Below are 27,982 nucleotides of genomic sequence, written 5' to 3'. Positions count from 1 at the left end.
TTGACAGCTTTGCAAACAGAGGGTTGTGGCTTTCTCACAAATAGGGACACAGTAGGTAGCTTCCCTTTCCTGTCTAAAAAAGCAGCAAGCTGCAACTGTAAGATTTTTAAAAAATAAGTTCATTTTAACCTTTGATGCCTGATCAATATTAGCAGACTTCTTTCTGCCTGTGTCCCTGTTGCAGCTCTTATCAGGACTCACTAATAGAGTTTAATTTTACTGTTAGCTTTCTCATTTGTTTGGTTGTATCTGCAACATCCTCCCATGTAAGGGAGATAACTAGTGCCATACCCCTGGCCACGTTTCACTGCATTTGCTTTTGCAGCAGCCTTTCTTTGTTCCTAGTCTGCCAGGAGAGTAGGAGTTAATCAGCATATAAAAATTCTGATCTATGACTATGCTACAAGTGGCAGCATCAAAGACCACAAGGTGTGAAGTTTTACTTCCATTTGTTTAAAAATTAACTCAGCTTCACACGCACCTCTGCAGCTCCCTCCAAAAGTTGTGGCGAAGAGTCTTCAGAAAAGCATTTTTAGGTTGGCTGAACTCTTCTATGTTCACTTTTCCTGGAGGTATGTTTTCACAAAAGAAACAAAACAATTAGTGACACGAAAAAAGTATTTACCGAAAAATGAAACATGTGGAATTGCCACTAACATTTAAAACATTCTAGAGAGAACTGTCAGTCAAATCATAAGTCTTTCCCCTTTCAGAGTCTGCCGTTGGACTTAATCTGCCCCAGCTCCACCCATGATACAATGGCAAGAACAGAACCTAGAAGCCAATGGACAATTCCTGCTTAGAAGATGCAATCTGCAGAAGAAAGACTGAACATACAACTGCATTCTCCTATTCAGCCTTTCAACCTCCTCCGGTAAGACGGCACCCCCAAGACACATTGGCCATGCAAGCTGGAACATTTTCTGCCTTTCTTGTGCAGTGACTGAATTCCTGATCTGCCTAATCCTTCACAATTTATTATTTGGCAAGGTCTTTCCTACCACTCTTCTGTTCTGTGAAATATTAGGAGTGCTCAGATCAACTATTTATAAGGTATAGGCATACATTCTTTGCTAGCTCTTAAAAGCTAAGGAGAAACCACTAATTAAAAAAAAAAACAAAACCAAACCACACATAGCTGAAGTACCCTTGTTTATTGGAAGCTTTCATTGGGAACTTAGGCAGTATTTTCAAAACTGAGCACGATGGCGGTCCAAAGTATAACACTGAACATGACGCAGATTATAAGTCATAAACAAAAAAACCCACACAACAATACTGCCACGTGTTTTTTATGTCTGTTGAATGACACGAAAAAATACACTGAAGTCTTCTGAAAATAAAGTTTTAATATAAATACAAAGCCAACAGAATAGAAGATGAACTAATTTCTGTAAACTTCTAGACAAATTTCTGAAGAGTACTGCCTCTTCATTTAAGGTTTGCATATTTTTTTTAATGAAAGAAGACTCCTCTAGCCTGCTGAATGGAAGAAATTAACTTGATACCAAAAGTTGTCAGAAGAGAGTTACGCAAACACGCCTTAGCACACAGGCTAGTTTTTTCCCCCTCTACCCTAAAACACCCTTAAAAACAATTCTGAAAATATAATTTAAAAGAGCACTGTGACACATGACTTGAAAAATTTGCCCCAAGTCAGTAAAAGCATATTGCACGTTACTCTGTTACATATTGCTGTCCTGAGAACGTTCAGAGAAAAGACAAACCAAGCGTATGCCTTCAAATAAATTTACAATAGTGGTGGCGTATATCAAAACTAAAGTTTCACATTTGCAGAAGTCCATTTCTTGTAAATATCTACATTAACAAAAAAAAAAAAAAAAAGCCTATACAGTTTTTTGAACAATCATCCCTGGAATCAGTTGAGAAAGAAACCTTTGAACATGTGACAGTATGTGTGTGTCTCATTGCAAAGAAGCAAAATAATCTTCAATTTACCAGTTATGTTTTCCAAGAGAATGCTGAGATGATGTTTAAAAAACTAAGTCAGCATTGTCTAGCACTGCAACCACACTAATTTCACAGCAAAGTTAACCAGTTCCCTATCTTTGCCCCATTAACACTGCTTCCTCTGTTCTGAGCCTGAACTACTGCCACAAGTCTTTGAGCCTGAAAAATAAAATAACTGAAGGCACTGAACCTTTCAAGAGTTTTTCCAAAAGGATTTCTTCAAGTAATGTTAAATCCCTGATAAAGGTCATGAACAATTTTACTAGCAATCTCCAGTCTGAAAAGCAGCAGCATGTTAAAGGTTTAAGAGATGATTAAGGTTTTGTTTTTGTTTCTAAAATACTTGAAGGTAGAATGATGTTCTGTTCAGCAGCATGATGTTTGGATTCCAGGAGAATTTTAAGTCTTAATTTGATAGTTTTCTTTTTTTTTTCCCCTTTTATTCTGAAGTCTTACTCCTGAATTATGACTTCTGCTCAAATAAGATGGAAAGTGTTCTACACATACATTTCTGCATAAACAAAGTTTACATTAACTGATACCAATTTCAATATATTTCAGTAGAAGCTTTCAGTAGTATAAGCTGCCACTGTTTAAGTGATACATCACTGGGAGAGGAGGAGAGCACTCCATGTTTCCAACAACATCCTCTAGGTACATTGCTGCTGGGCCAAAAGTTCAACAAATGCTCCAGCCTGAAGTAACTCCTCAACACAAGCTTTCAGCCAACTCTGGCAAGTAACTAACTGAAGACTAGGAGGAAGTAAGCTCCACAGGGTTTCTGCGCAGATGCCTCTCAGAGTGACACTGAGTGACGTATATTAATTTCTATTTCTCTCTCTCTCCAAGAGCCAAACGTACAACTCCTGGCAGAAGGACACCCAGGTTCCAGTGATCAGCAGATCCAGATCAACGTCCTCTAAACGAGTCGTATGGATTCAGTTTCTTCACTGCTTTCATTCAGATACACATCTTGTATCGCACACAGGGCTTCTTCTTCAACTTCTGTTCATATCACCATCTTCTCCTGTCAATATTTATCCATCAAAACACCCAGCTGCATGTGAGTGATGACCACTGAAGTAACTACTGCCATAAACTGTGGAAATGCAGTGCCTGGGCTCCGCTCCTAACGCCACCTGCACGGCAATGGGCGCTGGGGCAGGCAGAGGCTGGGCGAACGGCTGGAGGCTGGCCTGAAGAGCCGCGGAGGAGTGCAGCGAGCCCTCGGCGCTCTGGGCAAGCAGGCTGCTGGGCCTGTGGGGCTGTAGGGAGTCACGGTAAGCAGAGCACAGGTCTTGCACTGGCGACTGGAACTGGGAAAGCGTAGCTGAATGCTGGGCTAGGGAGTAGTAACTCGCCTGCTGGAAGAGAACTTGAGTAGTGGCTTGATTGCTCAGATTTCCCACTGCTTCCTGCTCTTGCTGTGGAGTTGTTACTTGGTTTTTTTTGTTACTGGCATCTTTGATGTCATTCTCATAATATCTGAAACAAATTATAAGTAAGATTTATCAAAGAGAAAAGTTCACAGAGGTTGCATATATCCCAAAATTTCACCAGTCAGGCTACATCATCAGCTTTTTGGCCCTAGCTCGATGTAGTAATCCTCATCTGCTTTCACCATTAATTCTAATTATCCTGCCACAATATTCACACATTAGGTTTATGGATCATTTTACATCACAAGTGTGTTGTTACTGATGGACTGGTTATCTTGGAACCTTAAGTCCACAATACACAATTTCAAAATGCCTTTGTAAGTATTTGCAGAGTATCAAAGTGTGTAGCTATAAGGGAACAAGGCAAGTTCCTGTTAGGTATTAAGAAGAAATATTTTCACACTTTTGATTATCACGAGAATGATGAAGCACTGGAACAAGTTGCCCTGGAGGGTTGGGAAGTCTCTGTCCTTGGAGATAGTCAAAACTTGCCTAGATAACACCCCAGCCAGTCCAATTTAACTGCAGTTGGCCCTGCTTTAAGGAGGAACTCAGAAGGTCCACCATCACTCCCAACCTAAATCATTCTATTAAACTTTTTTTTATTTTCTATTAAGACTGTATGTGCTCAGATACCAGACCAGTATTGATGCATCACAATCATACCATTTAGTGGAGAAAAAACAAAGAACAGTTCTGAAACGGCTCCCTACAGTATTCTTGATGTTAGACACTGGTGTGTCTGCAGCAAATATATTGCAGGTACAATGAGAAAACAAAGGGGGAAAAAAGCTTTCATCAGCCCTCTGTAAAAGCTTCTATCCAGTCACATAGACAAGCAGTACAAGAAAACACAACGAACACCAAACTGTGCACTCCATTCTGCATTGCAAATATTGTTAAAATACAGTATTTAGTAAAGGGACCTGGGTTTTTTCCCTTTTATTTCTCTCCCCGAACTGAAGATAGAGAATACCAATGTATATTAATTCTAGCTAAACAATGACTTAAAAAAATGAAATAAATTAAAAACCAAACCAAAACAGAGTATTAACATCTTCTTAAGAGCACAAACAGGTTTCTTTTCTTCTGATCTTACATAAGCATCATTTCTATGCATTGGGCAAGATGTTCCCAGGAATAACATGTTAGCAATTCAAGCTGTGTTGTCCAGGCAGGAGAAATCTGCATACAGATACGTGAGGCACACACGCAAGCTGCAGCAATCAGAGATGGCCGAAAATGGAGGAAAGTGTGATCTACAGAAGAAAAAACAAAAGCGAGAATTATACTGTTACTAATCACTGCAGTAAGCCTATTATGTGCGTACATGGCAAAACAGGACAAAATTAAATCACAGCTTCGTTCCACATATCTCAGAGTATTAACTCATGAGCAGAAAAAGTCTCTCAGAACTGGATGAAGCTTTCCTGAAGATCTCTGTACTATTTCTTCATAACTACTATGAAAACTTCACTGTAGTTTCTTTCATTTCAGAACAAGCCATGAAATAAGCTATGCTAAAATTTGTAGACTGGTCTCAACTGAACCAAAGTTTGGTATTGACAATCACACACATATTTACATTAGTGCTGAATCCAGCTTATGAGGATGCTGCAGTTCGCTGCCTCGCACATGGGCAGATACTGGAAGCAATGCTGCAAACCAAATCATTAAAAGCCCCATCATTCTAAATATGTCATGCCTTGCAGCACAGGACTCTCTAAAAAATGCCGTTAAGATTCATACACTGAAGTGCATAATACTATGTCTGCAACTGACAGTACTTCATACTCTGAGGCAGATCAAAAACTAAGACTCCACTTCTGACAGTCTCACCAATTAGTGTGCTAAGCTGAAGGAAAAAATTGATGTTATCTAGAGATTTCTGAAAAGAGGCAAGAGGCTTACGTGCAAGGAAGGGACACGGTACCACTTGCCACCTGAAATAACTGCAAAGAGAAACCTTTCTGCACAGATAATTTTGTGCAATCCATATTATGAGAAGTTTTAAAACCCTTGTCTCTCAGGTTTTTGTCTTTTGCCAAATGGAAGGTCTTTCTAGCATAAAGCTAAGCCTCTTACCTTGCACTGAGAAATCAAGGAAATAATATGCATATTTCTCCAGAAAATCTTGGATTTTTGCCAGCGAGGTGATTGGCCAGCCATTGTGAAGGTCATTCTCACAGGTGGACACATGGAGGTAGTAGTCAATGTAGTGTGCTGGTGTTGGCAGGTAGAGGTTCCAGTTGAAGTTTTCCAAAAGCAGCATTTCCATTCTAAGCAAATCTTTCTTGTTCAATACCACATTCACATTGCACATGCATGCCAGGTTATTCAAGTACTCCAACTTTGGAACTTTGTCTTCTTTTTCTTCAAATTTACCTGCCAGAAGAGACAGTTTTCAGGTAAGATTTATCATCATGATTGAGTGCCCGAAAGCCAACAAAGAGCTCTCCCAAACCCAGAAAGTCTAATGATAAAAGGTGTTTTTTAAAGAAGGATGGGAAAGGACAGTGACTTAAGTAGGAAAGAAGCCAACAGACTGGTCAACATATTCCTGTATCCCTTTTATGGTTTTGTTACTTTGTTTTTAATTGTTTCTATAGTATTGATGCCAAAGCCAAGATTATAAACTCATTAGGATTACAGATAGTTTTTCTGACAGTAACTGGAAGCAGTTTGCTGAAGGGCATTCAGTCAAGTGCGAAGCAAGCAAGCAGTATGGGGAAAATACGGCAAAAGAAGATCTAATATTGAGGGGGGAAAAGCTCCTTTGGGTATGGAAGCTAAATGCACGTGCTACAAAAAGGAAGACATTGAAAACCCTTGGGCAACATCACCTTTGCCCTTGCTGCTTCAGAATTTCTCTTTGTTCCTTCCTGTCTTGGAGGGCCTCATTAGCTAAGGTCACCGAAAGGCTAGGAGAAGTACAGTGTAACCAAGTGATTAACATAAATAATTCCTATGGGGTTAGGAGAGAGCATACATTTTCAGAGTCAAGATAGCTAGGCAAAGCTGCACCTTTTTCTAAATTGTATTTACCAGCCTACTGAAACAGCAGTAGTCTCTAGAATGACTCAGTTTTCACCAGGAACTACAAAATGCTGTCATTTTTTTTTTTTTACAGAAAAACAGAATCTCACTTTATTCACTCTTCTTTCATAATATCAGATTTGATTCCCAGGATTAGATCTCTTGGAAATAAAGCAACAGCTTTACTTTGCTGCAAACTTAAGAAAGCAATGAAGTCTTCTCAAATTCACACTTTTGCTTTACAAAGCCAAAAATGACCTATCTACGAGCCACTCCTTGTTCAAGAGCCAGCAACAAACATTCACCAGTAATAAGTTTCCAGTACAGCTTAAAGAACACCCCTGCTGCAAAATCCAAACCCATAGCTACTTAAAAGTACTCTGTAGTTATTCTTCCTTTGTTCTTGAAGGCATATAATCCACAATTGATTCTTGCATCCATTGTCCTTCCCTTTCTTCTGTAAGAGTCCTCCTGTACCAACACAGACCAGCTGACAAGATACTAGCATGTCATATGGCTTCAGAGTATTCTCGTCAAATCTAAAAACAGTTAGAATGAGTATTGCCCTAGAAAATTATTTTAAAAGCAATTAAGATCTTGCTATCCATTTAGGATAGTAATTCCATCCAGAGTGTCTCTAGTGTATTAAAAAACTGACAATTTTCTGTACGATTAGCAGCTTGTCTTTTTAAAATGTCTTTTTAACACATTTAAAAATGGATTTTCCATCTTTGAGCCTGTTTAGCTATCATGGATATGAAATGCATTGAAAGTGTAATATAGCTGCCACCCACCATAAAAGAGCATAACAATAAAAAACAAAATTTGCCCATCATATGAAGTAGAATGGAAAAGGACTGTGGGCATGCTGTCAGCAAAAAAAACCCTTAAAATTCAGGAGTCTGTATACATGTTCATGAATCTCCTTGTCATCTGAATTTAGAACTTTTTAAAGAAAATGAAATTTGAGAGAAGTTAACCCTTTGGGTTTTTTCCTCACAAGGTGACATCACAGCCTGATAGAGAAATTTAAGGAGTATGCTAGCAGAAGGAGGAAAAACCACTGCATGCACTGCATTCTGCTTAGGAAACTAAGGATGAGATCTGTCATTCTGGCTTCCATAAGTTCTAGTTCCTTCTTCCTTCCCTCTGGAAAGCAGACTATCAGCAGAGCAGTGGATAGGAAGATGTTATACCAGCATAGGGCAAAGCTATTTGACTTGATCAAGAACTTCGATTTTCTTTTAAAGTTAAAAATAATTGACAACAGCTAGATTTAGCTATTTAGGTAACTAGTCATTTAAGATTTTCCCCATTCTGTTTCTCAACACACTAATTCCTAGCTTCAATGTTAGATAAGAGCAGCCACTGCAGCAGATTGGAGACACTGAGTATAAATGTAGCTAAATAAATTGAAGAAAGGCTCCAAAACTGAGTTGAGAATGGGGGAGAGTAATCAACTCAGAAGTTTTGCTTCAAATAAACTGTAAAATTTGAACATAAGCTACTTTCCAAAGCCCTATGCAAGCAACTTGATCACATTTTCTTTCCCAATTCCACCTTGACCTAAACATTTTGCTTCAAGTTTACCAAGCACTTCCTACCTATTTTTAAATTGAAATCTGAAGACGACAGCAATAGTTCATTCCATCAGAGCAAAGAGATCAGAGACAAGCTGGGAAAGAACAAGCTTAAGATGGCTTTAAAATATAGCGTGCCCTTTTCCAGTTCCCCGATTTCTCTAGTTTAAAGATACCAGGATATACTATTCTTATTTTTGTTCCTTCATTTACACCAGAAACTAAGAGTTTACGCACAACATATTTAGGCTAAGATGACCAGGACCTCCGATAAAATTACTGCAAGAGTATTTAAAAAAATCAGACAAGACAGTTGCAAGTCAAGTAGTGGCCAAACAAGTAACACTGGCTGGTTTAATCAACATTGTGCTCTGGAAAGAAAAATAAATTATCACCTCGAGTCTGTAGTTTGAAGTTCGTGAGAATTGCGTACAAGTAATTTGCATACTTTTGAAATGCCACTGTAGACACTTCAAATTAAGTTTGCTGTTGTGTTTTGGGCTCCAGTTACTGATAAAACTATTTAGTTGTCACTATTGCTCTCAAAAATAGTTTTCTTTTGAGGTAACAGAATCATAAGCCTTTAAATCAGTGCTTAATTTAGGAAGTATATGGATGCTGCAAATCTGTTATACAATGAAGCCTGCTGCAGCTTAATAGATCAACAGGATGAATAAAATGAGTATGTAACGTAGGTTCACATTGGTGACCAACCTTTTTGTTAAATCTAAATAGAGGCAGCATGGGACATTTTTAAGAGTGTGTAGTATTACTGTATTTAATGATGCAAAGATTTTTCCAAGTTACTTTAGATCACGTTCTGCCCCACTCCAAATTCTAGTTAGATGCTCCTGCAAGAAAGAAAAAGCGACTGCTGTTTATGTTACTCATTCACACTTCTGTTTTGATGAATGAAAGCCAAAGTCCTGTTGTCAAGGGGAACAGACTTAAGTTATAAAGAGTATATTTCATTAGTACATTTGTCACATTATCAAAACAGCTTATGGATCCATGCCAGCTTTTCACTAGGAAAAAATCACTCAGGGTCTCAGGGAAGCATCACTGCTGTCAAACGTACCCTGAAGAACTGACTCACCCGCTGCAGGAGGCAGGAGCTGGTACAGACACCTAGCCCAGCATGCGGTTCGGACATTGCTGGTACCTGGGGAGATGATCTTCCTGGGGTTTTGCACGGGTAGCAAAACAAAAGCAGGACATGCAGGCAATTTGTTTTATTACATTTTCAGAGTCCTTAAGAAGACCGAGTAACAAAAAGGACTGCCAGTTTAAAGAGTCATTAAGTGTAAGTACTTTCTGTCCTATAAAATCAACCCAAAAGAAGGATAAACCAGTCAATCCCATCTAGTCCAGCATAAAGAAAAGACCTATGGCCGCTTACACAGCTGAAGGACCACTTTTCTTTATTCCTATGTTGTTGCAGAAGGTGGTACAACAAACTTCTGAGACTCTCTCCCATGCCACCCTCAGATACAAGCACAGCTTCTAACTGTCCTCCAAGCGAGGCAAGAACGAGACAGGCTATTTCAGAGATAGCCTGCTTCATTCCTCTTTCTGCAGGGTCCTTCATCTGTCTGTACAATACATGCAAACCACTCAGGTCAAGGCACCTGAGTTTTTAATGCCTTACTGCAGTAAAGTTCAATTACTAAAGAAAATACTCTGTACGTGTACAGCAACAGGGAAATAACAACAACAACAAATTTAGGACTACAGACTTCAGTTTTGCACAAATTATATCCTGGACTGCCACCCACTAGTATCCTTTATTGAAAATAAGTAACTCAGCTGTCTTTGTCAGAACAGTTACCTGCTCACCAAGGTGGGACTATAAATGGAGAATGGATCGCAAAGCACAGTCCGATAGACAAGCTGCCTGATCTCTGATGACGACTCCAGATAGTCAGTGGGGAATCAGGTGATAAAGGATTACCCATGCCCTAAACTCAGCCCATTTAGGACAGACATCTTTTCTTGCTCCGATTTCTTCTGTTGTCGTGAGTTAACGCAGCTGCTGAGAATCCACTGGCAGATTAAGGAGCTGGACAAAATAAAGCCAGGAAAACCACAAGAAGTACTCAAGTACTCTGTGAAGTAACCCAGCACTGGATGTGCTGAACACTGAGCTAGCTTTGCTTGAAACAATACTCAAATTTAAAAACTGTTATCATGTCTCCATAGCAGCAGAATTCTCTTGAGGAAGAGAGTCCATAAGAACTTGAATTGCTGGAACATTCAATGCCACTGAACGGCTGAAAGAGATGTTGGTTTTATCAGGTACTGAAGCACCTGCTACTGAAGAAGGTTAGCTCTTCAGGGACGAAAGAAACAGCTTTTAAGACCCAGCTGGGATTTTACAGCAACAAGCAAAAGCTGCATTACTTTAACTACACTGATACACCGTAATGTTACGGTCTCTGCATACTGCAGTTACAAAACTCACAGAAGAAATAGCTGCAGCAGCTGAGGACGGACTGCCCAGGTACTTGCTCTCTCCCCAGTTCACTGCTCCTGCAGCTGGACCATCCAAATGATTGTGTCAGTGCATCTGATCTACTTTGGAGCAGCTGGTTTGCACAGCTTTCTGCAGGCAATTTGAGCCAAGTAGCACCACAGCAGATGGGATATCTTTACACAATCCCTTTTTTCTAACAGAGCACTTAGGGCTACAGCACCTTAAAATATCACAGTCATTTTCCATAATAAATTGCCCAATGAAGATGCAGTTTAGAACTTTACAACCTGCTGCTGCTCAACAGCGCTGCTCTACAAGGGGCTGCCTGCTCAGCTGCCGGGGAGGAGACCTGAAAGTTCCTCAGCTCCCTTCAGACCCCATGTCAGTTAAATTAGATCAGTCCACTTACTGAAAGCATCAGCCAGCTCATTCTGTCTGAAGAAACACCAGGAGCTGACTCGATGCACTGGGGTGCTTTGGCAGGGAAAAGGGAAGCAGTGATGTTTTCAGTCGCTTACCTGTTTGCAAAGTGAGCAACACCATGCCTGGTGCAGAGACAGCCGCGCTGGCTCCTGTGCACGTGTGCTGGTCACTGTCCTGCCCTAGAGCCAGCTGCCTTGCCTGAAGACCACCGGTCCCAGTTGCCCAGCATTACTTCTCACCAAAAGCCAGCATCTCCCTGACCTCACAGCAGTCCACCTGAGCAACACTAATTTCCTTCAAGCAAGGGACAGATGGATTGTCTTGAGCAATTAAAACCACTGGACTTCACTAACGATCTTGCAGCAGCAGGAACCTCTTATATTACTACAGCTGGACCTCAAAAGGAGGTCCTCTGTCTTCTGATTGTGTACCTAGCCAAAACATCCACGTGGACCTCGTCTTTCTGTATTGCAAAAACACATTTAGTTTATGATTCTGATTTAGCTCATAAAGTTTCCCTTAGTGCAAGTATGACAGACTAACTACATTCCTGTGTGACATCTGTTTTTCCAGCAACTTTTCCTTCCCTCCCCCAACAGCTTTCAGTTCACCCCTAGATTACTGTGAACAATTTTTACCATTCTTCTTCAGAACTGATTCAGAGGAAATAATAACACTGACGACATTAGTAAATCAAACCTTTTATAGCTGTTCTGAGGAGCTAAAACTATCTGGCAGGAATTTCCAGAGCTTTCTCCAGTTATCACACTGTACGTACACTGCAAAAAGACATACGTCGCCCGGCTAGCGAACAACTGGATGATTCCAGGGACACACACCCACATTCCTCCCAGCTGCGGCAAGCCCAGGCTGGATGTTACTTGGCTGCTAGCGTGATTTGTTTGGCACAGTATTATGGTCTCACTCCCTCATCTCTTCCACAATTATCACCAAAGTGGGAAGCACTATCATCACCCAGTTTCCCTATCTGGGGAAACCCATGAGCCGGTCAAAATGCATCTCTAGAATACAGTAAGAGAAATTAGCTCCAGCTAACTAAAGGACACACAGCAAAACGCTACATTCCCATCATGAAAGCACTGCTGTCCTACGCTAGTGAAAATACATGATGGCATTGGGATGGAAAGGGGAGGGGGGGGGAAGGAAAAACAAGTTTTTGAGATTCTTTACATTGGAGAGAGAAGCAACAAACTTTACAGCTAAACACAAGTTTACAACAATTTATCTGAGCTTCGAAAATTGTGCTCAACTTGTATTTAGCTTAGAAGTTTGTTGCTTCTATTTCAGAAGTTAGTGTTGAAAACCTTCTCTATTATGCCCCTCCCACCTCCAACCCCCTTACAGTAATTACTGGGAATAAGTAATCTTGCCTCTAACTACACCTCATCTTGCTTGTGGTCTGCACACTACCCTTGATCTCTTACTCTTTTCTAAGGAAGCAATCAGGAAGAAAATCTAAAGTTTCCCCAAATACTTATATAATAATGTATATTTTATATATATTATATCAATTTATAACAATAACAAAGACAGTCTGCTTTAAACATTCATCTTGATACCATGAAAACACCACAGCTATTTAAAAAAAAGACTAGCTTTTTTTCTCCCTACAGTAAAGGTATACAATTTTTTGAAAAGTGTCTTGCAACACAGCCTGAAGAGCACTTTTGCTGCAATCCTCTGGTGAAAAACTACGCAACTTCCTATGGCAATGCTTTGCGGGAAGTTCCTATTACTGCATTTGAAGTAACAGGCAAGGGACTGGTTTTATTCTTTGCTACAGTGAGAACTTTTAAGGTGACATTGGGTCGATACTTCTGGCTTACTCAGAATATTTTACTACAAGACATTTAAAAAAAAAAATATCATAGTACAAGATTTCTTCCATTTCACATAATTTTGAAGGTAACAAACTAAACACAGGAATTCCCACTTACTGTAAAGTGGCTTTTCCTGATTTGACTTACATCACTTAGAACGATACATCCCAGAACAGGATATCCTTATTGCACATTAAGATGGCCCAAACAGTAAACAGCTTACTATGCTCCTAAAAGTCACCAGACTGAGCCCTAGTATTTTAAGCCTTAGCTATACAAGTTAATTAGGCATTAACTTCACACAAAGCTACTTTGGTTCAACTTTCAATGTTTGGTTTCTACACGTTGATAGGAAAGCTGCCTTGACAATAACAGACCTTTTCCTCTTCCTGTAAGAAATTGTATCGTCCCAGATCAGGATGTATACATGCTACTGCATTGATTTAATCTTAATTTATAAAGATTTTCACACTCTAGCTCTCTAGATATAGGCTTGCTCTTTTAAGAAAATAGCCTTTTTTTTTTTAAATAGGCAGAAGTTGAAAAACATTTCCCTGCAGTCTTATCATAGGGAAGTTTGTGAACTTCCTTTTGCTTCAGTTGCAGAGAAGTGGACTGAAGTTGCATTTTACTTCAGTCATGTACATAATAAAAATCTTGAAAGCTTTTTTGCTTCTTTTTAAATCCTAGAAGCTACAGAAGTCAGCAGTCCAGCTCTCCCAGTCTCATGTAGCAAGCCTCTGCCAAGGTCTTCCCAGCATACCAGCTCTGACAGTTCATAGAACCATAGAATGGGTTGGGTTGGAAGGGACCTTAAAAACCATCCAGTTCCACCCCCCCGCCACAGGCAGGGACACCTTCCACCAGGGCAGGTCACTCAGAGCCCCGTCCAGCCTGGCCTGGAGCATCCCAGGGATGGGGCACCCACAGCTGCTCTGGGCAGCCTCACCACCCTCACAGAGAAGAATTTCTTAATACCTAACCTAAATCTACCCTCTGAGTTTAAAGCCATTCACCTTGTCCTGTCCCTACAGGCCCTTGTACAAAGCCCCGCTCCAGCTTCCTTGTAGCCCCTTCAGGCACTGGCAGGCCGCTGTAAGGTCTCCCTGGATCCTTCTCTTCTCCAGGCTGAACAACCCCAACTCTCTCAGCCTGTCTGCACAGCAGAGGTGCTCCGGTCCTCTGAGCATCCTCCTGGCCTCCTCTGGACTTGCGCCAACAGGTCCATGTCCTTGTGCTGGGGGCCCCAGAGCTGGATGCAGCACTGCAGGTGGGGTCTCACCAGAGCTGAGCAGAGGGGCAGAATCATCTCCCTCACCCTGCTGGCCATGCTGCTTTCGATGTGGCCCAGGACATGGCTGGCTGCAGCCCAGGATACAGTTGGCAAGCCATATTATTCATACAAGGCTTGAGGGTATCATTTTCACGCTGTCTGTGTAGCACTGGAAATGTAAACCAGCTATAATTTTTTCCTCTAAGTCCAAATGAAAAGTTATTAGGAGAACTGTTGAAGCATCAATTTTATGCTGGGGAAAACCAGAGTAGGAGCATAGATAAATCTGTCAACTTCAAGTAAAGAAAATCTTCTCTTTTCCTGAAGGTAATATTCATCCACGCACTGGGAAAATATTTAATAATAAATCCACAAAAAAACTAGCAATGCTGCAAGGCATTTTGTAGTTATGAGTTTACCCAAAAAAGAGAGATGGCCTGAAAGCTGAAGGAGTACACCTCTGAGCAGGCGTCAGCCTCCAGGCTACCTGAACATGGCATTTCATTCAGTCTGATGTGTTTGACATTAAGAGTACAGTTTCACAACAATTTACGAATCATCCCTAGCCCCTCTTCTCTCCATTGCACCAGCCTAAAGCTTCTCTGGCTCCTCAGGAAAAAAACTCTCTGGTAAATAAAGAAAACTGTTCTTCAGCTGGGATGGTTTTCTGCCAGTCTGCTGCTCTGAAGGAGCTTGTCAGAGGTTCAGGTCAGCAGAACTACAGCATGTGAGAGTCACTGAGGCTGCCATGAGACTGCACCTACAGCAGCCATGTACATTCTTTGTTCAGATTTTAATATTGGCCTTTTCTGCAACACGAATCAGTAACTGCTCCACATATATTAACCATCTTCACTAGAGTCAGATGAACAGCAATGCTTAAATACATTAAATGTACGGGGGGGGTTTATTATTTTACCATTATCCCTTCAATTTAAGCTCTTCAGACCACAATGAGCAAGGAAAAGCAGTAGCATCCCTTATCCTGAGGGCTAAACATAGAGTATCACCTTCTTTCCTCATTTACCTTCTAGCTTCTGGCTCTCCATATTTTATTATTTTTTTTATCTTAACCAATATGAGTACTTGCACTTTTCAGCCATCAGTGCTAGAGTTTGCATAAGTTTTGTTGTCCACAGTAGTGCATTGCTCTACATGGCTCCCACATGGCAGGATAGTTTCTCTGTAACCTACAGACTCCATAAGTCTACAGGGACAGACGGCAGTTCCTTGAGGCACCAGTCTTGCTTTCCTCCACTTGCACAGCACTAGCTGCAGGGAAGATTTCAAGAAAGCACTAATGACAAACATTCAAGATCATTTGCTAAATGGATGCCAGTGCTGAAGCTTTAGCATTAACAGCAATGCCTAGCTACTTGACAGAAGCCCAGAGCAAACGATATGCATGCCAGCATCATCAACACATCCACTAAACGCCTCAGAAGCAAATTTTCCTTTGGCCCCTGCATAAGAAGCTTCCAATTTGCAAGGAACTGATTATGCCCAGTGATCATAGCAGAGGCACACATTGTCCAAGGATGGTTCTCCAGGAGAAGCTGCGTGTTTCACAGACGTTATTCCCTACTACCAACTCTTCCTTGGAACTAACCTCCCCCAGTCCAGCCACTTCCTTCCCACTCCATCACCCTGATACACATTGTCCCTTTCCACTGACACCTTCAGCTGCCAAAACTTCCTCTGCGCATGAACACATGAAGCTGAGCAGAGTTCATTAACAGACTGCTTTATGCCTTGCCTTGGACTTCATTAGGCTTTACCCTAGGTGGGTGGAAGCTGTTAACACAGAGAAAGCAGCACATGATATATAAGGAAAACAACCATCTGCTCCAGAAGAAAAAGCCTTAATAGACAGCAGCCAACTTACTTGCTAGGAGAAGACAGGCAAATGAAATGATGTGCAGTTGCTTGACAGTGATGTCATAGTGGTCCATAAAGAGGTCCAGCAGATAGACAGCGAGATGACGGGTGGTAGGGCAGAGATCGCAGCGGTTGCAGAGGACTGTCAAGAGATCAACGAAGTATCGGCGCATCCCAATCTGCGGTGAATGAGCCTTATACATGGGCAACTTCAGCTCCTAGGGGCCGGGGGCGGGGAGAGAGGAAAAAAAGGGGTAGGAAAAAAAGAGTTACTGAGACAAATACCATTTCAGCATCTGGAATCCCAAACCAACACCTGCCACCCGCCATGGCAAATGCTCAGCAGCCACAGCACAGAGTGACACAGAAATCGGGGCTGGATTACTGCGTGTGTTGACAGTCAGTTCCCCTCTGGGACTTCGGCCATCCACACGCTTTCCTTACAAGCATGAAACACGTGGTCAAACACTGTAAATTACAGTTTAACCCAGGACCAACCTCTGTCACTTTCTACAAAACACCAAACTTCTTGGCCATAAAAATTATTCTTGAAGGATTTTTTTACATTTTGTTCACCCAATTTGGACTGTTAAGTATGGCTTCAATAGAGTGTCATAGGTAAGAAACGTTTCTCTGACACTGCCTCTTCTCAGTTGCCCAAGTTATGACATCCTGTGCCAAAAAACATGCATATCTTCAGAATAAATAACATTTATCTAACTTTTTTTTAAAAAAAAAGAAATCACATGGTGCATGACTGCAGCAAGAAACAAAAGCAGACATTAACAAAAGAAAAAAACCCAATGTGGGAGAATGATTACTTTTATAATTATAACAAATTCCAGTATTTTCTGTAGTAACCTATTACAGTATTATAAAAGCTAGTTACTGAACTGACAGACTGTATTTCAAATTTAATATATGGGTTTTCATTTTAAAGGGAGAATTATACAAGTTTGTGATTTACCTATGCTAGATCTTCACCTGCAAGGGTTTTTACTCACCAGTTGCTAGCCGCTTTGCAAAAAGCGGGTTAAGGGAAGGAGTGAAGACCCCCAGGAATACCTGCAACAAGCTAATGCCACTTAAAAGTTGACACTTTCTGACTTTAGACACTGTCATATACTAATGCAGTTACCATGGCCAGACTTGAGTTCGAATGGGCTGAACACACGTTGATAGGCACGGATTAGAAAAAGGCTCTTTCAGCAAGGTATAGCTCTCAGTAATTCATCAAGGGAATAAGTAATTTTTGGTTTACATATATTTGAAAATAAATTAGAAGTAGTGCAATGCTGCGAGATAGATGTGTTTTATAGTGGAATACAAAGCAGTGCATAGCAATTAATTCTACTAAATAAATCAGGACTTAAAAAAAAAAAAAAAGAAAAAAAAAAGTGTTCTGTGAACATAGCTGCACTGGCTCCCCCATTTACAGAAGTAGGAGGCACCACCTCGCACAGCCAGCATCACGGCTGCCCACGCTCCTTTCATCCCCTGGAAGGAGACATTCCTTGAGGAGGTTCAACTTATCGGGAAAAAAATAGCTGCACAACCAGGCTCCGAGGGGCGCACAGCAGTGGAAGCCAGGGAGGTCGCAGAGGAGAAGCGGCGCGCAAAGCCGGCCAGCTGGCCGCAGGTACGGGTGGTTCCTTCCCAGCCTGCTCAAAGAGAGTCACTGGAAAACAGCATTCCCGACCGAACAGACACACGCTGCGGACGGGCAAACAGCCCTTTGAAACCTGGGACAGCCTTTGCTGGCGGATTATAAAGAAATCGCCGACCCGTAACAATTTATAAAGGAGGAAAAGAATGGAACATGTTGCCCCCCATTGTTTTATACCCAGAAAAAGCCCATAAATTTGGTTTTTCAATTGCCTTATGTACGGAGATTTCAATCCATCAGTACGAGTGACATACCCAGGTTCAGAGCAGGAATTCATGGCATAGCCATAACATGAACGTTCTGACAGGAACAGTTGCAAGCTCAGTGCTTACATCAGTTAAAATAACTGCCCCCCCCTTTTTTTTTTTAATGTCTATACACAGTCCAAGCTATCAGAAGATCAGACGGCAATTCTACCTCCAAAATACTTTGTTCTTCTAGGTGACTGGTAGGAGCTTCGAATTTTAATTTTTGAAATGGCCATCCTGCTTCTACAGCTAAGTCTCCCAGCAAAATCATACTCTATACTCCAGGGTCAGCATACATATTTAATGTGAAGCTTGCTTTTTAGACCATAACACCAAATGCAAGAAATGAACAGTAACTCCAGTTACACACCTCGTCAAAAAATCTGATCTGTCTAAACATTACAGTTCACTGGGTGAGTAGGACAGGCTCAGAATGAAAGCAGAGATCCAGAGATTTGCACCCAAACCTCAGACACTCGGAAGCCAGAACAACCCCTACTAAGCCCATTGCACTAGAAAATTCAAAGGCCAGGCAAAGCGCTGGATTTAAACCAATAGGATTATTCTGCTACTGGTTTAACAGAGACATTTACCCCCCATATGACATCTGCTTTTTTATTTTTACTCCCCTTCTGCCCTAAATCGGTTACTAGTAAAGGGTATAAGTGAAAGGCACTCCCATTTTGCTCACCAAAAGCCCCACGTGGGCTTTGTATAACAAGACCTGACAGCACAGGCAGGGTTCAGCTTCAGGATTAATATTAGGAGGAACAGAGCCACGTACAGTAGTTTCTTACAAGATCAAGTTCCTAGGCATTAATTGATCGAGGGTAATTACCTGTGTATAGGCAAGAGCCTTGCCCTGCACCACCTAGCATGAAGCAGCTAGTAAGCAGTTCAATGCTTTTACACCGACAGATCAGTCTTAAATGAGATTTTCTTGTAGAGGAAAGCAAGTAGTACATAGCCTAACAATGCCAGAGCTGAATGGCAGGCTTACGCTTATCCTCACCTCTGTGGGTATGCACCCCTTTCCATCAGCCCCCCACTGGGGTCTTTAGCATAAATTCATCAAAGGGGAAAAAAAAAATTCCTTTGAATTCAAAAAATGCCTTTGCTGCTTTGGGAATAGGGATGCAGGATCAGCAAATACAACTCTATGGAAAAAACCTCAACTTTCAGGGAGCAAGAATAAAATGAATCCTTTCCATTGCTTAATTTTTTCCCTCTATTTTCAGTAAAGCAACAGATTAGAAAGGGGGAGTCCTGCTGCCTGCTGGAATCGCCCTTTCATATGCTGCTTCTGCTTATCTTTGACCTGTTCATCTTTATCTCCTTCAAGGACTTGGCTTTGGGCTGCTGAGCAATTGCCACATTTTTACGCTAAAAGGCAGCACAGAGGAGACTCGCAGGTGTCTTGGAAATTACTTAACAAGCTTTGCTCTACTTATTGATCAGTGTCTCTCCACAAAAAGCCTCCAGAAAGTCAGAGCACAGCATTTAAAGGGATCACCACTTCATCTCAAAACCTGGAAAGTAAGACTTGGGCGGAGAGTCAGTGTTAAAGGGTGAAGACTTATTTTAAGCTGCCACCTCCTACCAGCTGCAAGACCTGACCTTCCAAAAGGAGTGAGTCGGTGTAAACACTTTTAAGTGGTGTTAAAGACAAATCTTCCTCAGCAATCTCATCTGAAAGTCAGCCAGGCTCCAGACATCAGGCATTCCCCGCAGACAGCACAGCTCACCTGCCCGCTCCAGCCGGAGTTCATCACCTGAGCTCAAGAGACACGATGCTGGGGTGGCTTCCTAACTGGGCTGAGCAAACGCACTTCAGCATCCATCTCCCAAAGGAGACGCTAGGCAACAAGACTTAAACTAAAGCTTCTGAGCAGCCACATGAAGGTTAGGCTTTCCCCGGCCATTTGAACTAAATCAACCCAACAGCGATTGAAGTGGAGAGGGAGCAAACAGGATTATTTCCTCCAGCTCCCTTAAAGCAGGAGCAGCTGGTCCAGGCCAGTCTACCCAGCACTCACCTACATCACAGTACCATATCAAATGGTCTGCCATTCAACATGGCAAGAAATTCCATGCGTACATTTTTTCTGTCCAATTTATTTTCAGTAAACCTGTTCTTCCACTGATAGAAAGCCAGTAACGAACTGACAAGCAGCCACAAGAAAAAAGTTAGTTAGCAAGTGATGTGACATTATGGTAATCAGTCACACTATAATGATCAGTTCTTAGCACAAAAGTGGAATTCATCAAGGTATTTTAGTACAACTCACAGGCTTTTTGACAAAGAAAATGAAAGGCTGAAACAAATATGTCTTGGGTTCTGAAACTCAGGGAGGTGTTAACGGAATCTGGTTTTCTACCATGTCTAAGCGCTTGGCGCAGGCAGTCAGGATCCGTTCTGTGCCACAGGTCAAACACACAGCATCTCCTCACTCCCTGCAACAGCTTCGGTGTTTTTTACTGCCCTCCTGCCTCCCAGCACCAGCTGCCTCAGCTGCCAGCTACCCAGCTGCTGCTCACGGGCATCTCCAGAGAGCTGCATCCCCTGCGGGCAGCCAGGTAAATTACCTTCTCATTTTGTAGCAAAAAAACCCACCTAAACCAGAGCTACTCAGTAACAGTAAAGCCTATTCATCTAGAAACAGCTGTTGCAATACTCCTCTACACACACACAGGCTTCATTAACTACTATGAACTTCATACTTCTCTCATTATTATTCTTTTTTAATCTTATTATCTGTTTCTGGATATGTAAACAGAATCCAGTGTATGGCCCCTGCCACCACAGCCCACAGATGTTCACCACTGATCCTAACCCAAAATCTGAAAAAAGGTTCCAGCTGATAAACAAAGATAACCAGTGAAGTATAACAAGTTTCAGCAAGTTCTGCATGATCTTTATTAATCCAGAGGAAAAGTACAGAAACTCAAGATACCACTTGTGTGTGTCAATATAAGGCACTCAAATATAAATTAAAAAAAAAAAAACACAAAAAAAACCCACAAAAAAAACCCAAACAAAAAAACCAAAACAACAAAACAAACCAACAAAAAATCAACACCTGGGAGGGAAGGCTACTAAGTATTTAAGTCATAAAACTAGTAAAAAGCTAACTTGGACAATCATTTAGTGCTCTGCGCATTGTGTGTTCCAGAAAAATAGCACATACGTGACCTCCACCAGATTCTTATGAATTCCTACAGTAAGAATAACAGATACTGCAAAGTTGTTAGCATTAGAACAGGAAAAAGAAATGCCAGTAGGTGAAAAATAAAGGGAAAGCTTATCTAGCAGCCCATTAACAGTTGTTCTTTGAAAGAGACAAACTCCTTCCTGTTTTGTGTTCTAATCAAACAGTTTTCCAGCTGCAGAAGAAAGGTGCCAAATTGATCTCTGAGAGAATTATTGCACCCCACATGAGAAACCACTAAAAGCTAACGCCTCTATGACGCATTATTTATGCGGGCAAGATGATATAAGAAGAAAAATTTAGACTACACTATTTTTTTATAGGAGCTTGAAAATGCAGAGCACTGTGCATGCTTCTTTGCAGTAGACTAGGTAGCACGCTACCAATTTAATTTTGCTACTATTGCCACACTACTCTCTCTCGCTCAGAGAAACAATCCTCCTGCCCCTGCACAGACTGCGGCACTGTGCCTACCAGTAACAAAATCACTTGGATGAAACTTGCTGGTAAGTCTTTCTGTGCTTTGGCAGCTGCCTGCAGTTTGGTCAGGAAGCTGAAGAGTTAGCATGTTTGGCAGCAGCCTGACAGCAGAGCACAGCTGATGCATTTAGCTTTTACTAATCTTAAAGCTGGCCAGGCAAACTCAAAGGGAAGGGCAAAGATAACCGGCAGGGCAGTGCACTTCGGGTAGGGCCAGCAGGATGTGTTTCCTCACCCAGCAGAAACCCACAGTGCAATTCTCTGAAACAGCCCCGCTCGGTTTGCTGTGCAAGCACCAGCCCCGCTGTCTTGTAAGACAGAGAGACCCAGGACTCCACCTGTTCGAAGACAGAGCAGCAAGGGACAGTCCAGGATTCTCTGCGTGACCTATTACTCCTCTTCAGCCCTGCCATAACTGAATCTCTGAGAGTCCTGAAAGTGACAGCGTTTCCCGTTATTTCAGCAACCTTCAGCTGTTTCAGACCAGCCTTAACCAGCTTTCAGGAGAAGTGCCAGTCTTGCACAGCGTCTGGATTCAGTGCATAGGAGTAAAGACACAAACCTGACGGAAGCGTGCTTCAAAAAGGATTTCAGACAGTACCTCTCTATTTCCAGTGAAAATTTAAAAGCCAGTGAGTTTCTAATAAGGAAGGGCCATATAGCCCTTATTTTCCCCCTCATTTAACGGTGACCAATCAGGTAGACAGAACCAGAGCCTAAACACACTCATTACACCGCCTAGATAGCACTGCCAGCAGCTACCCTTACTGATCTACAATGCATTCCACTGACGTGCGAATGAAACAGCATAATTTCCGATTTTCTTCTGCGTTACCACTGTTCCTGCACACTCAAAAGGAACAGCATCTTCTGCAAAGGGCCCAGTCTCCGGCCACAAACAGAACCTCAGGTTCCAACCTGCTCAGTGACTCTGGCTGACACTGGGTTGGTTTCACTTTCTCTTTCAAAGAGCCTTCGGTAGTTTTCCTCCCTTTACCTAGATTAAAGGCCATCTCTGACTGCATTCTGTGCTCTTCAAGCATCACCCCATATCACCCGCTTCTGCCTTTCAAAATACCTACAGGTAAACGCAGACTCCGTTCCCGCGATCTGAATTTTGCATAGACAAATTAAGCTTCAGGCACCTACTGAGAAGTCACACAAGAAACCTGTGGCAGACCCAGACAGTATTGCAACTCTACGTAAAAGCTTTTTGTGCTTGAATCCACTCCACCCTTCTGCATCCCCACAACAGTCCCAGGCATTCAAAAGCTGCAGGAGAGTTGAACCAGTATTGTGCTTGAAAATCTACTACTTCGCATGTTCCACTGTGGTATTTTATCAAGCATTTCATAAAGTCCTTCTTAAACACTTCAAAGTATTTTGAACTTCAGCAGCTAATCTGAGAAGGATCAGAGAAAACGTGTGAAAACTGAAGTCCCAACTTTAACGAAAAAAGAAGAGAGATCATGAATAACCACGGACTTTATTAGGACACCTGCTCCTTTCAGCTTCACGCAATGCTGCCATCTATAACATAAGCAAATTACAGCTAGCAACCAGTAATGCTATTGTTGCTGATTTTCAAAAGCTAGCGGGTTTTTTATGTGTTTTCTATTAAGTGAACAGATTATGCTTTTGTTGCTGGGCTGCCAGTCTTGGATTAAAAACCTGATATTAATACACCTCAATGCCTGTTAAACCTACTTTCTTTTACAGCTGATTCAAACTGGGAAGGTGCATCAGAATGAGAGGTTAATGTTTTATCCTGTCTGTTAAATGAAATGGAAAACAGCACAAAACCTTTTGCATGTCCACAGGTATGTCGGACCCCTGAAGTTCTCATCTAGATTTTGTTTTAAAACCCCGGGAGATGCACTGCTGCAATGCCCCACCACTTTCCCTCTGCTCAGTGTAACTGTCTAGTCTGTGCCAATCTGCATTTCAGGCTGTGCCAGGCAGATCTGAATGTATCAAACTTACCATTTAATTAATTAAACTTTGAAGGGATGACCGCTTTTTAAAATAACAATGACAAGGGTGGACTTGCAGGCTAAAAGATAAAACAGGACCTGGTACATCAAGACCTTCACGCTGCCAATGGGTCAAGTAAAACAGATGCTTTGGCACAACTGCAGAAGAGAGAGGGACATAGACTGGGTGCAGGGAGAAGAAGAAGAGGTGATGTTTTTACCAAAGTTCTTACTGAATTAAGTTAATAACAGGATCCTGCACTACTTCTAACAGGATGCCTTAAGACTGCAAGAAACACATTTATGGTGACAGTACCCAGAGACCAGCGAAGAAGAGGCCCCCTCACAACAAACCCTGTACGGATCACACTCCTGCTTCAGAGACCACAGTTCGAACTGACACCATGGACCCAGCCAAGGGAGGCATTGCACATCAAAATATAATGAAACACATCGTGGTGGTTAACAGCATTTCCTCATTAAGATCTTTAAGCCAAGAGTTGGTGGGAGACGGGTGTGGAGCAGCCTTCACCTAGAGGAAATCACTCGGATTTTTTTACCGCTTAACAGCAAAGGACTGTTTGCTTTCAGCAGAAAGAGGATCAGCTCTCCTCACATGGCTGAAAGTAACTGCAGACAATAACAGGGACTGCCTTTAGAAAGATCAAGTTACAATTATTAACCTTCTAAATTCTCAAGCAACAAGTTCTGTAAAATTTGGCCCTGCTCTGAGAAGCTATGCAAGAGATAGGTAAGGGAAATGCAGGCAGATATAGTAATTCTCATTAATAGCAGGAAATGAACATATCCTGGAAGAAAACAGCCCTACATAAGCACAAAACTGGGGGAGGAATAGCAGTCATCACTTATTTCTGGGACACTCAGGCTGCTTTCTAGAGTAGAGTATTTCCTCAACTTTAAACAACAAGCAAGGGAAAAAAACCAACACTGACATGCTGCTCAGCGCTACACACTTGTGGAGTATTCGGGGCTACTGAAGCAGACAGAAGAGTTCCGTGCAGATGTTGCAGCAATCCCATTTCCATTCAGAGGTCTCTGATTTTTGCCTTGAAGCCCGGCACTGCCAGTAACGTAGGGCCACTGTAGAAGTAGCTCAAGCACCAGAAAACGCACACACACCCAGCACCTTTGTTGGCTTAGCGTGTGTTAGGCTTTTCTAGCACATGAATGCTCAAATTTTTGTTTTCCTTCCCAGCTCAGTCTTGCAACAGGTTTAAACGTTCTGGCTTAAGCCAGGGAACACTTTTAACCTTCCATTTCAAGTCTAAGGACATGTGTAGCACTTTTGGAATTTCAGCGTTTTGCTCCACTAGGTCAGCACACTCAATAACTAACACAATACAGCCCTGCTAAGCTGAGCACTACATCCCAATAATCACAGCACAGATACTTTACGAGCCGGACAATTCAGGGGCTATTAATTTCCTCCACATTGAGCTAGAGCCTTTGGGAAGTCAAAAGCCTCACAGCATCTTTCAGCCCTCTCTGAATTAGAAGCCAGGTATACCAGTGCATTCAGTATCTGCTCTCATGCAGAACATACCCATCAGATACAGCACACAACATCTGTCACAAAGGACACCGACTTTCAACGAGGTTAAGAACTCTCAGACCCAATTGGGAGCATGAGAGGGATGGGATGGCATGACATTTTTTCCAGTTGTTAACACAAAATCTGGGTTGTTTCACAGTAGCCATACATTTGTGTGTCTACATTATTGGGGGGGTGAGGGGTGTGTGTGTGAGGGGGAAGTGTTTCAAATGATCCTTCAGTTGTTTTAAGATAAGATTTATGTTCTTTAAAAAGGACATGTTATTTCTTACCTTAAACCCAGACTTTAAGCGCATTCTTCAAAAAAAAGTGGGATAGCCTGCAACATGCATTTCAACCTCCAACATGCATTTTCAACCTCCTCGACAAGCAGCTTTAAGCAATCTTCCTGCCAGTTTCACATGCTAAAACTAAGACCTGTTTATTCTCACCCAAGACCAGGGACACACGCTGTTCCAGACTAGGACTCCTCAGCAAATGTCTTAAACCAGAGAAGTCATTTAGGCTTGAGGGTACCACTGCCTGAATTTTCTGTATTCCAGTATGAACACACTAATACACTAATAACATACTGGTACTCTAGTGGTGATGCCACTATTGAAGCATATTTTATTCTATGCAACAGCCACAGGCATCCCTAAAACTGGTCCACACCCACAAAACTGACTTCAGTACCTTAAAATTACTTAGATTCCCAAACTTTGCTGAAGGATCCTTTTGAGGAGTTCCACAATGTTTTACGGTAAATTCTGACACTTCAGACACCAAAAAAGCAAACCTTGGTGATATATTTGAGAGGTGTTTCTGCAAAATATTATCTGGGAGAAAAAAAAAAAAAAATCACAGAAAGTGAACCAAAGAAGTTTTAGGGGCTGCGATTATTTTTGCTTGATGTACTTGCGCTCAGGATTCTCATGTAGCACTGCCTCCAAAAAGAAAAGTCAGCCTTACAAGGTGGGTGGAATGAAGATTAAAATTGTCTAAGCAGAAAGATTTGTAGACCTTGCTCAGAGCAGAAAAAGCAGAGCAGCCCAGAGACCCTTCTCCCTCTTTGCAGGCTCTTTGAATTCCAACAATTACTGTAATTTCAGCAGGCCCAGGTCAGCATCCATACACTGAGCAGGAGTTTTAGCACTCTAGAGCTGTCAGATGCTTCCAGAAAGCAGGCTGAAGAAAAACAGCTGATTAAAAGGTAGCGGGTACAGGGAAACAAGAATAAATAAACGATGGAAGCTTCCCCCCACCTTGTAAAACCCTGTCAATGAGATTCGCAGTTACTCCCTGCCCCTCCCCCTCCCGGGCCTGAAAACCTGCCTCAGCTGGAGGGCAGGAGAGCGAAGCAGCTGGTACCAGCCCACCGGCACCGCTGTGTGCTCAGCGGGCACACACGGGGAACGGGATCTGCAAAGATCCCACCTCGCCTTGACCCGAGTGACTCAGAAGCCGTGTGGGTGCAGGCAGCCAGTGTTTGCTGGGGGGCAGGCCCCCTCCCCTCCCCAGCTGAGGGCGTGTGGAGCCCCCCACGGCCGGGTAGGGACAGGGGCAGGGACCGGGGAGCCCCGAGCGCCTGCGGCCGCGCACCCGCAGGCACCGGCTGCCCCGCTCGGCCGGCCCTGCCCTGCGGCGCCCACCCAGGTGCAAACGCTGCACCCGCCTCGAGAAAAGCCACGGCAAGCCGTGTCTGCGCATCCCCCAGCGCCTCTACAGCCGGCCAGCGAACGGCCCCCTCCCCTTGACTCGAATGTCAGCGTTTATCTGTCGGAAAAAGCTGCGACGCTGCTTCTGCGGTTCCTCCAGCCCGCTGTTCGCGGGTCAGCATCAGCATCCTCACGGCGCTGAACGCAGCGAGTCACGGCCCCCCGGCCCGGTCACCGCTGCTGGGAAGCCGCGGGCAGGTAGTTGTGGCCAGCAGCTTGCCCAGGGCTGGCTTCAACAGGTCGCGGTCATGAAGCAGCGGGCAAGCAGGCGCCCGGGGTGACCCTGCTCCTTCGAGGCGACCCCCGCCGGGCAGCGCCCCGAGCCCCGCAGGGGAAGGGGGAAAGGAACAAGGTGGGACCCAACCTTCGTCCTCAGGGTCTGGTGGATGTCCGCGGCCAGCTCCCCCTTCCACCACTGCTGCTCCATCCTTGCCCTTCCCATCCAGACAAAGGTCTGCAGGAGAGACGGGGCCGCGCCGCTGGAGGGAGAAGGGACCGGACAAGTCGCGGGCAGCCCGCGGCAGCTTCCGCTGGCCGCCCCCCCGGCACCGGCCGCCCCGTAACGTCGTGATTTATCGGCCGCCCCCCCCGCCCCGAAGGCGCTGCAGGCCGGGGCCGGCGGCGGGGGCAGCCCTCGGGAGGCCGGCGGCAGCGCCAGCCTCGGCGGGCGGCCCGGGCCGAGCCCCGCAGCTGGCGGGGGGGAGGGGGAGGTGGAGCGCTGCTGCCCCCCCTCCGCCCTTAATTGGCGCTAATTAACAGCCGGCTGCCGCGGGCAGGGGCATTTTTCCTTCCCCGCCGTGCCCCAGCGCTCCGGCAGCACCTGTGCGCGCAGCGCCCGGCCCCCGCCGGCAGGAGCCCCCGTTCGGGACGGGCGTGTCGGGGCGCACGGCGACCCCCGGGCGCGGCTGGCTGGGCTGCAGGGGGTCGTGCCGGCGGCCACGGGACGCAGAGCTGCCCCCGGCAGTGAGGGCTCGGGGTACTCGGCACCCGCAGCGCTGGCAGGAGGGAGCGAGCGGGCCAGCATCCCCTCGGCCGGTGGCTCCCCCCCTCCCCCCGCTGCACCGGGCCGCCCGTCGGGGCCTGCACACACACACACCACCCCCCCCACCCCCCCCCCCGCCAGCAGCACGCGCTTCCCGCTGCTCTCGAGGTGCCACCCGCAGCTCGCGGCCTGGGGACGGGACAGGGCCCACCACCACCACCACCACCCCGCTCCTCAGAG

At 43.7% G+C, this 27,982-nt stretch overlaps 1 protein-coding gene and 1 long non-coding RNA gene across 2 annotated transcripts; one reads left to right on the top strand and one right to left on the bottom strand.

Moving 5' to 3' along the window:
• Positions 1-572: 572 nt before the first annotated feature.
• On the top strand, positions 573-4,453 carry LOC129785055 (uncharacterized). The gene is made up of 2 exons (XR_008748533.1): positions 573-874; positions 2,536-4,453. It is a non-coding gene; the product is annotated as an uncharacterized LOC129785055 (long non-coding RNA).
• Positions 3,009-27,597, bottom strand: CCNJL (cyclin J like). The gene is made up of 5 exons (XM_013294653.3): positions 27,125-27,597; positions 15,922-16,132; positions 5,496-5,795; positions 4,510-4,669; positions 3,009-3,456 (listed from the first exon to the last, which is right to left on the bottom strand). Exons 1-5 carry the CDS (start codon positions 27,200-27,202, stop codon positions 3,009-3,011), a joined length of 1,197 nt encoding a protein of 398 aa, XP_013150107.3. The 5' UTR covers positions 27,203-27,597.
• Positions 27,598-27,982: the final 385 nt, after the last annotated feature.

The sequence above is a fragment of the Falco peregrinus genome, chromosome 8 (genome assembly GCF_023634155.1).
Source record: "Falco peregrinus isolate bFalPer1 chromosome 8, bFalPer1.pri, whole genome shotgun sequence".
Classification (NCBI taxonomy): domain Eukaryota; kingdom Metazoa; phylum Chordata; class Aves; order Falconiformes; family Falconidae; genus Falco; species Falco peregrinus.
This window is presented reverse-complemented; position numbering and strand designations above follow the sequence as displayed.

What these genes read in the sequence shown, in the direction of transcription:
- CCNJL (XM_013294653.3), bottom strand. Translation starts at nt 27,202, where the DNA reads ATGGGAAGGGCAAGGATGGAGCAGCAGTGGTGGAAGGGGGAGCTGGCC. An exon ending in ACCAGACCCTGAGGACGAAG is followed by an intron (nt 16,133 to 27,124) that starts GTTGGGTCCCAC and finishes CCCGGCCCCTAG; the next exon opens with GAGCTGAAGTTGCCCATGTA. An exon ending in TGCCTGTCTTCTCCTAGCAA is followed by an intron (nt 5,796 to 15,921) that starts GTAAGTTGGCTG and finishes CTCTTCTGGCAG; the next exon opens with GTAAATTTGAAGAAAAAGAA.